At 47.1% G+C, this 12,614-nt stretch overlaps 1 protein-coding gene across 1 annotated transcript; it reads left to right on the plus strand.

The window, feature by feature from the left end:
• Positions 1-252: 252 nt before the first annotated feature.
• BMP2 (bone morphogenetic protein 2) lies at positions 253-4,902 on the plus strand. Its single transcript, XM_026052893.1, has 2 exons — positions 253-607; positions 3,115-4,902. The coding sequence occupies exons 1-2, from the start codon at positions 253-255 to the stop codon at positions 3,957-3,959; spliced, it is 1,200 nt and encodes a 399-aa protein (XP_025908678.1). The 3' UTR covers positions 3,960-4,902.
• The last annotated feature ends 7,712 nt before the right edge of the window (positions 4,903-12,614 follow it).

Below are 12,614 nucleotides of genomic sequence, written 5' to 3' on the forward strand. Positions count from 1 at the left end.
GGCCGGTCGGGCCGGGTCGGGCCGCGCACCTGCGCCGCTGCCCGTCCCGTCCCGCCGCCTTTGATCCCCCGCCGCGGGGACCTCGCGCCTCCGCCCGCCGCGCACCTGAGGCGGCCGCGCTGCGCTGCGCTGCATTGCGCGGGGAGCCACCTGCGGCCGTGCCCGCGCGTCCCTCCCTCAGCCCGCCGCGCGGCGCCGCGTCCGCGCTCACTGCCCCCATCGCCTCCTCCTCCTCCTCCGCGCAGGTTGATCATGGTTGCCGCGACGCGCTGCCTCCTGGCGCTGCTGCTCTGCCGGGCGCTGCTGGGCGGCGCGGCCGGCCTCATGCCGGAGGTGGGACGGCGGCGCTTCAGCGAGCCGGGCCGCGCCGCCGCGGCCGCGCAGCGCCCCGACGAGCTGCTGCTCGGCGAGTTCGAGCTGCGCCTGCTCCACATGTTCGGCCTCAAGCGGCGGCCCAGCCCCGGCAAGGACGTCGTCATCCCCCCCTACATGCTGGACCTCTACCGCCTGCACGCGGGGCAGCGCCTGGGGCAGCCGCCCGCGCTCGCCTTCCCGCTGGAGCGCGCCGCGAGCCGCGCCAACACCGTGCGCAGCTTCCACCACGAAGGTAGGCGCGGGCGCGGGGCGGGGGGCGGCCGCGCGCCGCGTGGCGGCCCGGGGCGACGGGGAGGAGGAGGAGGAGGAGGAGGAGGAGGAACGGGGCAGGCGGCGGCCCCGGCGAGGCGCGTCGAGCCGCGCGCGCCCCGGGCTCCCTGCGAGTGCCCCGGGCTCCCCGCGCGCGCCACGAGCTCCCGGTTGGACACGCGGCAGTTGCCGTTCGTGTCCTGGCGCCCTTATCCCCCTCCTCCTCCGCCCTCATCCGATGAAAGGATCTTGTCGTGTTTATTTGCCCTGCGAAAGCAGAGCGGCTCCGAAGCAAGCCTTCCCGCAGGGAGCTTCGCTCTCGCGAGGCCGGGCGCCCTCGTTCGCCGTCGAGCTGGGGTCTCTCCAGAGGTTTCTAATCCCCGTTTAATCCCCGTGGGAGGTCAATGAAATGATCAGCCGCGGTGCCTCCTCAGCGACTGTTGCTCCTGCGCTGAGGAGCGCCCCGGCCCCGAGGCGCCAGGTAACCCGGCCAGCCCCTCAGCACGGYGCCCGGCTCCCCTCGGGACCCAGCGCAGGGCAGCCCTGGGGCTCGGCCGCCCYGCTCTTGACAGGCCCTCAGCCCTGTGACACCGGCTCCCGCCTCAGCAACGGGTGCCCTGGGCCCCTCGTGCGCCCGCTTGCTGCTTCGGTGGCTTGCTGGATGCGAGTGACAGACCTATCCTGGGAAGGAGAGTCACTTGGAAACTGCTCCGTTTACATGTTCTTGTCCCCCTCTCGTGAKGGGCTTGGCTGCCCTGCCTGCCTGCACTGCGGTGTGGAGCGGCCCGTGGGGAGGGAGACCTGCGTGGTGGCACTCGCCTGCTCCAGGGAATCGCTTCCCTGCGCTGAAAGCTGCGGGTCTCAGGGTGTCCGTCTGGGGCCTCATTGTACAAGTGAGGAAAGGCTGTTTCCCCGTGCCCTTACACTCCAATGGCTATGTTAAAAATGCTAAAGAAATCAGAGTAGGGTTGATGATTCTGAATGATTCTGGTGAACAAAGAAGTTGAGCCTGAGATAAGTGGATGTACTGCTCTGTGGAGAGGTGTGTGATGGAGAAGATGAAGGGTGACATGTAGCCTGGCACTGTTAGTCCGTGTTGCTCTGTGTGGAGAGTAAACACTCAGCAATGAATGGGGGAAGTCCTGCGCACGGGTGGTTYGCGCCGAGTGCTGCAGAGTGCGACTGGACGTGGCAGGCAAAGGTCTAAGCCGAAGAGGAGCCGTGAGGGCAAAGTTTGTAATTTGTAGGAGAATGTAGAAATCTGCAGTTCTAAGTAGCGTCTAGCCAAGTTCTGGGTTACAAAGATTATTTTTTGGCACAAGAGAGATTCTGTAATTTTCACAAAATGCTAGAAGAAAATCGCTTGTGTGCCTCAGTCTTTTCCTTGAGTTCTGACCCTGTGTTATTGATGCCATGAAAGCTCAATTTTGCTTTGTGACCGTTCAGAGCATCTATATTTGCATATTTAGGTCTGCTGTAATGCTGYACTGTATTACTGCTGAAATACGGTCAAGCTGAACATTTTCTCATGTGAGAAGTTTTACTAAAATCAACAGGGAATAATTATAGCAATAAGAATTGCCTGTACCAGCCAGGTTTCACTTAAGAAAATGAATGGTTCTCCAGTAAACTTGGTACCAAAATTAAAAGCCATGCTTTTAGAGAGATTTGCTGTGGTTAGTGCTTTTAATTTCTTTAATAGCTGTCACAACAACATCCTTCCTAGATATATTTTATTCTCCCTCAAGTTCCAACCAATTATATTGGGTGAATGGGGAGGCTGGGCATGGAGGAGAGGGAAATCTTTTTGCCTTTGAAAAGCTTCTCTTGTTTAGAAGCAACTTTGTTTCATTATCATTTTACCACCCATCAATTTTTGGAGCTGAACCGTCCTCTGGTTATTTAGGGCCCTTTTGAGTAAAATTAGGGCATGCTTAGTAAAATGCCTCTACAGATGTTGAGCTTGTGGTCTCTAATTATGATACAAAAATGCATAAATTAACATTTGTAAGTCACCTAGTTTATGGCGTAGTATTTTTTTGGAATGGCCTTTAAGGGATAGACGTTAAAGCTCTCTTCTTGAAAAGAGCAGAAATGCAATAATTACCCTAAATCCTCCATCAGTTTTAATTATTCTCATCAGACCTCCACTAGCTATTGCACTAATGTCTTTCTCGCTAATGTCCTTGAATTCCAAGGTAATGCTTCGGGTTTCTTGCCATTTATCATAACCACCTGGAATGTGGTATTCAATCAAAATGCATAACAATGAACGAAGCATTTTCTAACTTCTTGCTGTATGTGCTGCATAAATAAACAGAAGGACAAGGGAGACACTGTTTTCCTGTGGAAACTCTTTCAGATCTTGCGTGTCACAAGTGCTAACTGTCATTTGAAAGTTGCCAGCAGCAGTTGTATCTGAAGGGTTTGTTGCTTGTCTCAGTCCCTGATTATTTTTTTTTTCTCTCTCTCTCTCTTTAATCAAATTAGAAGTTTTGGAAGAACTGCCAGAAACAAGTGGGAAAACAGCACGCCGTTTCTTCTTTAATTTAACTTCCATCCCTAATGAGGAATCTATCACCTCAGCTGAACTCCAGATTTTTCGGAAACAGGTGCACGGAGCCTCCGAGAACAACAGCAGCTACCATCACCGTATTAATATTTATGAAATTATAAAGCCAGCCACAGCCACCTCTAAGGACCCTGTCACAAGACTTTTGGACACCAGGTTGGTGCATCATAATGCAAGTAAATGGGAAAGTTTTGATGTAACGCCAGCTGTAATGAGGTGGATTGCACATGGACAACCTAATCATGGGTTTGTGGTAGAGGTGGTTCACTTGGACAAAGAGAACAGTGCCTCCAAGAGGCACGTTAGGATTAGCAGGTCTTTACATCAGGATGAAGATAGCTGGTCTCAGCTGAGGCCATTATTAGTAACGTTTGGGCATGATGGCAAGGGACACCCGCTCCATAAAAGAGAAAAGCGTCAAGCGAAACACAAACAGCGTAAACGCCACAAATACAGTTGCAAAAGGCATCCGTTATATGTGGACTTCAATGATGTGGGGTGGAATGACTGGATTGTTGCCCCGCCGGGGTATAGTGCCTTTTACTGCCATGGGGAATGTCCTTTCCCACTGGCAGACCATCTAAACTCAACGAACCATGCCATTGTTCAGACTTTGGTCAATTCAGTGAATTCCAAAATCCCTAAGGCTTGCTGTGTGCCGACAGAACTGAGTGCTATTTCCATGCTCTACCTTGACGAGAATGAAAAAGTTGTATTAAAGAACTATCAAGATATGGTTGTGGAGGGTTGTGGGTGCCGCTGACACAGCAAATATATTAGACGAATACAAAAAAAAAAAAAAAAAAAAGCTGACACTTTAATATTTCCCAATGAAGACTTTATTTATGTAATGAAATGGAAAGAAAAAAAAAACACAACTATTTTGAAAATATATTTATGTCTACAAAAAGTTGGGAAAACAAATATTTTAATCAGAGAAATATTCCTTTAAAGATTTTTAAATGTATTTTAGTTGTACATTTTATATGGGTTTAACCCCAGCACATGAAGTATAATGGTCAGATTCTTATTTTGTATTTATTTACTATTATAACCACTTTTTAGAAGAATAGCTAATTTGTATTTATATGTAATCAAAAAGAAAAAAAATATAGGGTTTGTACATAATTTTCCAAAATTGTAGCTGTTTCAATTGTGTGTATTTAAGTTGAAAAGAATACATGGAACGTTACTATGGCAAAGTGCATAGCACATTTGCTTTCTGCTCTGCTACTGTTAAGGTCACAAGTTCAAGTCCAGAAAAAAAGTGGATAATCCACTCTGCTGACTTTCAAGATTATTATATTGTACAATTCTCAGGAATGCTGCAGGGTGGGCTGTCCAATCCATGAGAACTGGCATCCTCTTTAGGTGGAAGATTTGGATAAGAACCAGCCGTTGCTGATCTAGTATAAATACTGCTATTCCCAACTAATTTGCAGTGTGAATATAAGAAGGGCCAATAGAAATCCCAGGGGAGGTGGGGGTGGGGGAAGACCGAATCCTTTCTAGACCTGCAGAAAAGTGAATGTTTGATGTTTCCTTTGCAAGCCCTTCCTCTAAAAGTCCTGGCCAAATATGGAATAATAAAAATGAAAATGTCACAGTTATTTTTTTTTTTGTGATTATGTATGCTAAAGAGGAATAATTACCGTATTTGTACTGGCCTGTGTCTTTAACGATTGGAAAGACATTATATATTTCCTTAGCTCACTTCTGTGGAGTGTTATAGTGAAATTAATCTGCAGGTTTTGCCCTCCGTACAGCAAAGTGTTGTCATATGCAGTCTCCTGTCTAACCTCAGCTGCTGGTTTTGCTGTTTTGCAGATTAGCTTGTCTTCCTTTCCAGGGTTTTCTGTTCAAAAGCATTTCTTTTCCAAATCTTTAAATATTTTTTAAGATAATAAATCATAGAACTCTGGTATTTTGTTCTGAAAAGTGCGGTCTGTATGAAAAAAAAAATGGTTCGATTGTGCAGCAGTCACAAGGATAACCTGTGTTTGCATCTTTCTCTTCTGAAATCCTTTGCATGAAGGGCAAAAAGGTGATTGCAGTCGGAAAGCACGGCATTAAAGCTCGTACTCGCTGCACTTGCTGCCCGTTACRAGGCTGGGGTGATAGTTTGCTAGCCAGTTGTACAATGGGATGAGAGTGCTGGCCCTGGGTTGCTTGGTTGCTCCTTGCACRGAAGTGATGCCCAAATAGCAGAACAGGAAAGCAGCTTAAATGGGCTTCTTGCTGATATACTGCAAAGGGCCTGCTAGGGGTGAGTTCTTGAGGAGCTCTCAGCTACGTGTAGTATATAATATATAGCAATGCTGTGCTCTTAGGCTCAGGAGGCATCAGAAAGCCCTTGCCCTCCCTTGTGCCCTGGTAATTGGATCCAAACCTGGACTCTGGTGAMCTGAGGAAGCCCTTAAAGCCACGTGTGTGGTTGTGCTTCTGCAGAACTGTTGTCAGTCTCCTTCTGGAAGATCTGACTCACCTCTAGCTTAACCTCTTATCAACACTGGCCTTCTTGGCTTTCCTCAAGCTTCTCCTTTTTGCCAGAACCCCCTGGGCTCCAGCGAAGATGCTAAATAGGTTTGTTGATCAGAAAGGCTAACTTGGTGATATCTTATGGGTTGTCTCATAAAACAGCTCTCTTCCTCTGCTGCTAATTGTCGGAAAAAGTAGCCGATAGATAAGATAGAAGAGAAAAATGACTGTAATTTCCTCTYGCCTGCTTCCATTCCTCTGGTGAGCTTAAAAATATTTTCAGCTCTGTGGCAAGATAAAGCTCAATATATTATTTGTATCAGCAGTGTTTTCAGTAGGTGACAGAGAGCAAGTCACTCCTCTGCACTTTGATTTTGTTTGTTTTGACATTGTCATGCTGGTCCTAGATAGCAGCCTGCGAGTTTGCTGGGTAGGAAGCAGTGCTGGAAATGGCTGTTTTYGTGGCTTTCTGAATGTTTTTGGGTTGGCACTTTCTTTGTGTGGAGTTTTAGGTTGTTCTGTTTAGCAGGTAAAGGGTTTTGCTGGTGGTGAGTGAGTTCATGGCTGTTGTCAGCCACAGGGAAGGCTCGGCAGGAGTTCACTGCTTGTTTGTGACACTCGGTGGTTCCAGACGCATCCTGACAGCGCCGGACTAGGCTTTAACTTGGGCTTGCAAAAAAGAGGCTCGATAAAGTGCTGAAAATTCAATCCCGCATCGTTCCTAAGAGGAGGAAAGACATGATCCCAAACCTGCTGAAATCACTGAAGACCCCGTGGCGCTTCTAACCACATCCTAAATTGTGATGTTGCTGGGCTTAAATTTCACATTGAGGAAATTGAGGATTGAGGAAAGCTTTGTAGAGAGTGGTGATTACTTCTCCTAAGGCACGAGCACACGTTGATGTCAGTCTTATTTTTGTTTTGKAAATGGTTGTGATGCTTGTCCATGCCTGAGCAGTGGCTGGCTCGTGGCACGGGGCTCCATTCCCTAAAGAGACAAACCTCCCGTTGCTTGGCTAAGAGTTGCACCCTTAGCAAGACGCCCTGGGAGGCCGCTGTCATTGCAAACGTGGTAAGACCCTCTGCCCTGAACATTTCTGTATCTGCTTGGTGTTAGTCTCAGGACTGTCAGTTCCATGCTGGTTTTGAAGAGGAAATAAGCGTGCATCAAGCTCAGCATGTCCATACACTTATGCCAGCTGGATTTCATAATGTGCTTTTATAATTCCTTAATTCCTAAGCTCTCGCTAGACTGCAGGTGTGAGAGCATTATGCTGAAGGGTGGGTTTTGTTTGTTTGTTTTCTTTTCTCTCTTCTTATTTTTTTAAAGACACAAACCTCCTTTTTGTGCATGAATAGTGGAAGATCCTCACAGCGATTAGTGGGATTGTGTTCCTGTACTCTGCTAACTAGYGTTGGTGATCAGAGAGCCTCCCTGAAAGTTCTGGGCTTTCTGACAACTTCCAAGTTGGGTGCTGTTGCTAAATGACCCTCGGAAGGCGCAGCGGGGAGGGAAGCCTTTATCACAGTGCTTATCAGTACCCTGGTCCATGCTTTGACACTTGTTACTACTCACCAGTGTGTTAGTACTTTACAGAAAGAAATGTTGGTTTTTTAGTTTCATGTGTTTTTTCCTTTCAAGAAGAGAGAATGCAGAGGACCTAGAAGACAAAACTGCCTTTATTACCCCGTAACCTGTTTCTCCTAAACGTGTTGCTTCTAGGCACTTATATAATCTATAGAGGCAGAGATTGTGATAGATAATGTCACCCTTTGTGCGCTTCAGATAAGCATCTCTCTAAGCACAAATGCCATCTCCTCTTGTCCTTTTGAGACTCAGTAGCAACTTTGCCGAGTGGSTTGGTCATTTTTGCACAAAAGTTCAGCTGGACTCCGGTGGTCAGCAACAGGTAGGATCCCTGGGATCCTGGGATCCCAGGTAGGATCCCTGGCAGTCCTGGGAGGACCTGCATTGGAGCTGAGCTCTCCCGGGAGCACTGGCCCTTCTCACCAGCCAGGCCTGCTCTGCTTCGCTAGCGCGGGCTCCAGGTCGGCTCCGGAGGCCTTTCCAGCTCCAAAGCTCCTGAGTGCGCAGCGTGTCCCTGCTTCCCGCCACTGCCAGGGCAGCCGGTGCCTTTTGCTTGTGCGGTCGGTGCTGAGGAGGCTTGGAGAGCAGCACTGCATTTGCTCACTCCCAGTGCTGCAGAAGGGGCTCGTCTGGACTGCGTTTGCATTAGACCTCCTTCGCTAGGCTCCTGGAAGAGAGTAATTATGGAGCTGTTTGATTGTACAGCTATTCCTAAATTGTTGATTTGGTTTGTGTTTTTGTTTTTAATTGATTTCAGGGGGCAGCTAATTGCCATGTGGCGGCTTGATGTTAATGTTTTATGAATATCAGGAAACAAAAGTTTATGAAAAGCTTTTGTGTAGTAGCTGCAGAGTTTCAAGAACTGTTTTATACTTCCTGACAGTGCAGGTCTGGCTTAATGGTTTGTTTTTATTGCTTAAGAGTGTAAACCTTTCTTTAGCCGATGTGTGGAAATTATATCCTCATCCCGCATTACGCATTTCTCATTGCTCATTACTCATTCCCTGCTTTCATTTCTGCCATCTGTAATCAGAGCTTTACTGTTTCAGCTGCCTGCAAAATGCTCCTGTCCTTCGCACAGCGAGACGCTTTTCCTTAGCTTTTACCCACCCCATTCCCAAAAAGGGGAGGGGGAAAGGAAAGAGAAGAAGAAAAAGAGAGAAAAGGCAAAGCCTACTCAGTCCATATTGTTTTTCTCTGTTTTGGGTGGAGTCTCTCTTAGATTCTGGTTGCTAGATGGTTTCTGTAGTAACAAGCAGAGAAAAATTCAAGCCTGAAAAGGCACTTTTAGAGGTGTCCTATCTCGCCTGAAGTATTATTTATCTAATTATGGATATGGGATGTTTCCCTTCTCTTTCAGATTAAGGCTACCTTCTCCCTTTCAGTAGGGCAGGCTGCTGCTGTGAGACCTTGATTTGTTGTTTTCTCACAATACGAGGACGTGAGAACCACGAACCTTGTTCCCAGTTGACTTAAGCTGCTGAAAATAATGATGAGAAGCCAAAGGCATTAAAATGTATTTTTAAAGATGTAATAAATGGTTGTTRCAGGCACAAACCACTTTGTTTTTTAGTTACATAGGAAAGAAAAAAAAGAAGCTAGATTCAGAAGGATACTTGGAGTTTACATATTATTGCTGCAAGGGAAGTGCTGGATGAAAGTGGCCATCTTTTATTTATTTATTTTTTAAACTATTGCCTACTGTATGTACAAAATGTCCTAGCTCCTTCAGAATGTACTTTGTCCACAACTTTTGTTTATTTCTCCCAAGAGATTTTGCAGGTGTATTAGGAAGTAACAGTTTGTGTGTATCTGCACATTTGGCTTGCTCGGGCACAAGAAGGATGAGAAGGTTCTTCAGGGTTGGCTCTTTCTCGTCTTTCCAGTACTAATCCTTCATTAGCTGCACCCCGACAGCRGTGTCTGCAACAAGCACTAATGGTTTCCGAAGGTGGAGCTTCCTCCCTCTCTGGAATCTCCTCACCTGGCGGTGCCCTCTGGCATCTAGCAGCTTCAGTCCATAAGGGTCACTTTAGAAATGCAGCTATTTGGCTTTGGTCCTGTTTCTGYGCTCTTCACGGAGGCCGCCTTGTCCTTGCTTGCTTGCGGAGGGTCTGAGGGTTTGGATCTACCACGTGGAACAAGAGGAACCGTGTCAACACGGAGGAACGTGGAACAACAGGGACCGTGTCTGTAGCTTGCCTGGAGTCTGAGGGCCGGAGCAGATTTGCATCCGTGTTTGCATAGTGCTGCGGAGGCTCTGCTGCCTGCCCGGGCTTGCGCTGCCCTCCATAGAGGAGCGGAGGCTACAGGGTGTCCGACTCCTCCAGAGGTTTGGAGCTGGCCGTGGGTCAGCAAGGGAGCCCTCGGATGTGCTGGTGCTCTGCCGAGCTGGGTCTTGCAGGGGCTCCTGCAAAATAGGCCTGGCTGGCAGGATGGGAGTTAGCACCAACCTGCTGTTAGGTGTGAGGCTGGGGACGTTGGCCTARCCCCAGGAAAGGAGCAGGTCTGTGGCTTTTTAGTTTGGAAAAAAGGCGTGGATTTTGGTGGGGGAGAAAGTTTGAGGTGAGAAGTGGGGAAGGGGAGGACCTGAGGGGTTTGAAGTTGAAAGCGCTGAACGTGTCTAAGGTGACTTCAGGTGGAAAGATCAGAGCAGTGAATTGATAACACTTGGAAAGTTCATGTTCCCACAACAGCTGGACTGCGGCAGATTTGCAGTTTAATGAGGCTGATAATCCCATTAGAGGTTAAATTAAGAAGTCTTTTTGGGAGATCACCAAGAAAACTATGAATATTGCACTGCAGCTTGGATCGTGATGCCAAGACTGGGGAGAGCTGACATGGACTTCTTGAACTGCAGGCTACTGTTTCGTTCAGTGCCTCTCGTTGAAAAGAGGCTTTCAAAACATCACTGTTTCACTACAAACAGAGGCAAATGTATTATTACTATTACTATCATCACCATCATCATCCTGGAGACAACATGCAGATTAAAAGATGGAAATATCGCAAGATCTACAAATCAGCRTAGCTCTGTTGACTTCATTCTCAGATAATCTGGTCCTTTTTATTAAAGCAAATCCTCAGGAGGCAAGGAGAGCACGTATGTAATATAATGTATTTAAGCTAACTATTGACATAACTCCAGTAGCTTGGAACTTGCACAAAAACATTTTTTTTATGGCATCCTGCACACCCTAGTGATGGGAAAGTGCTGTACGGAATAATGACTCTGTAACCACAGACTTCAAAAGTATAGAATGTCTGCGGCATGATGGAAATAGCTGTTTCCACATCAATAATATACACAGAGGCAGATTGAAGCTTAATTGCAAGGCCACTGGTGATGGGAAGGGGGAGGGGGTGTCTGGTGACGGCCGCAGCAAACATGCGGGCTGAGCAGAGAGCCTCTGCTCTGCAGCCAGCAACAGCGATTCACTTCACTATCATCTGGACTTTTGCATTTTTTCTCATGACTTATTGATAACTTTGTATGGGGATCGCGTAGACCGAAGGAGTTATTGACTGCGTAGGAACTGGGAAGTAAGACAGGGCATATTTATTTTTTGTAAGCATTGAAGTCGTTGACAATTGTTTTAGTCATACTGCTTGAGTACGATCCTGACACTTTTTTTCTGCTTGTGTTTTCTCCCTTTGTTTGCATGAACAGATGCCATACTTGAGGCTCTTACGTTGAGAGCCTCACTATTTTGTGTGTTTTCAGAGGAAATCCTAATTCTTCAGTCGACATCATAGTGTTGACATGAAGGCAATTTTGATGTCAAAGACTGTTGCTGTTGCACTGGGTCCTAATGCATATGGAGACCCCTTCCCAGTTCTGGCAATATAAAGAGACCTTTTATAAATAAAAAGAGGACACAATACCTTTAAGTGAAAAATGAGAGGTTGTATTCTGCAAGTAATATTATTTGTATTATTATTCCCTTTAATCCTTATTATTTAAGACATAGATTACTGGCATTGTAGGTGTGCTGTCATTTTTGGTACCGCTTTCAATGTACAGACTCTTGGCATGATGTAGGATTATCTGAAAGCTTCCAGTACTCTGGGACAGAAGCTGAGGTTCTTGAAGAGAGGGTTTCATCTCAGTTTGAGGAGCAATCTCAAAGTGTAGCCTTGAGACTCAAAACTCAGAAGAGAATAAAAGAAAAAAAAAATCAAAAAACAAATTTAAGCCACTGGTGTTTATAATGTCCATCAACATTTTTGATTACTTAGGATTAGCAGTAACCCCTGTTCTAGGTACTCTTATTACTGAAGGGAGGATCAAAGACTGATTGATTGTTTTCTTTCTAGTCCTTTTCAGTAGTTACTCGTTAACTGCGTTTTGACACATCGGGCAAAGACTCTTTCCTGGTTTGCAGATGAAAAGATTTTGGTCTTTGAAAACATAACCCAAGTGTACCCTAGAGGGCAGAGTCATTTAGAGGGAGATGCTGCACACCTGCTCGCGCGCTGGTTCCTGCCCGCTGCGGAGCGGCGCCTGGCAGAGCCACGGCCTGGGAAGCTGCACTTGGGAGAGGGGCTGGAGCTTCTGGTTTGCATCAGTAACTGGGCTTAGGAGAGAGGTCTGCACCTCTCCTGCGTGCAGTTTGTTTGTTTGTTTTTCACCTTTCTCTTTTACCTTAAAGGAAAATTGGTAGCCTGTGAACAATTCCCTACAGCCCAGCAGGCTTCTCTGCTGTCAACCCTGTCTCCCCGTTCTTGCCTGCTGGAGAATTTGGGTCCTTTTGTGAGGCTTTGACTGCTTCTGTTTGAAAAACAAATCGGATGTTTCATGCAAGAGAAAACAAGGCAGGTGCTGCCCTTTCCAGGTGCCACTGCCTCCTGATCCATGCAGTGCGTTACTGCTGGCTTTTCCAYGCAACTGCTGGGAAAAGCCTGTTGTCAGATCCTGCTCTTTAAGCCTGCTTGTCTGGGAAGCATTGGGAAGGACTTTCCAGATCCTCCTGTATGCAGGAACTTCCTTCAGGGTTTCAGGCTCCAGTCCTCTCTTCCTTTCCTGATTCATCTGAGGGGAGAGAAAGAAAAAAAAGGTTGGATACTGGGACACTTTGAAGACTGCGTCTTTGCCAAGCTTTGGTTTTTCTCCCTTCCTGGAACTCTCATTCTATGATCCTGCTTTTTCTGAGCCAATCGCTAGCCCAAGGCCAAATCCTTAACCTTGGGCTAGATAACAAAAGCACAGCTGAGGTGATCTTGACTCCTTTAAAAGGGCTGTCTGCTCTTTGATGCGCTCGGAATGAGACACATCATTCATTTTCCTTCCAAAGGTTGTTCTTAGCATGGGAATTTAGCAACCTCYGTGGCAGTCAGCATGGCGTGTGTGTG

The sequence above is a fragment of the Nothoprocta perdicaria genome, unplaced genomic scaffold (assembly GCF_003342845.1).
Source record: "Nothoprocta perdicaria isolate Ctin4 unplaced genomic scaffold, notPer1 scaffold_93, whole genome shotgun sequence".
Taxonomy (NCBI): domain Eukaryota; kingdom Metazoa; phylum Chordata; class Aves; order Tinamiformes; family Tinamidae; genus Nothoprocta; species Nothoprocta perdicaria.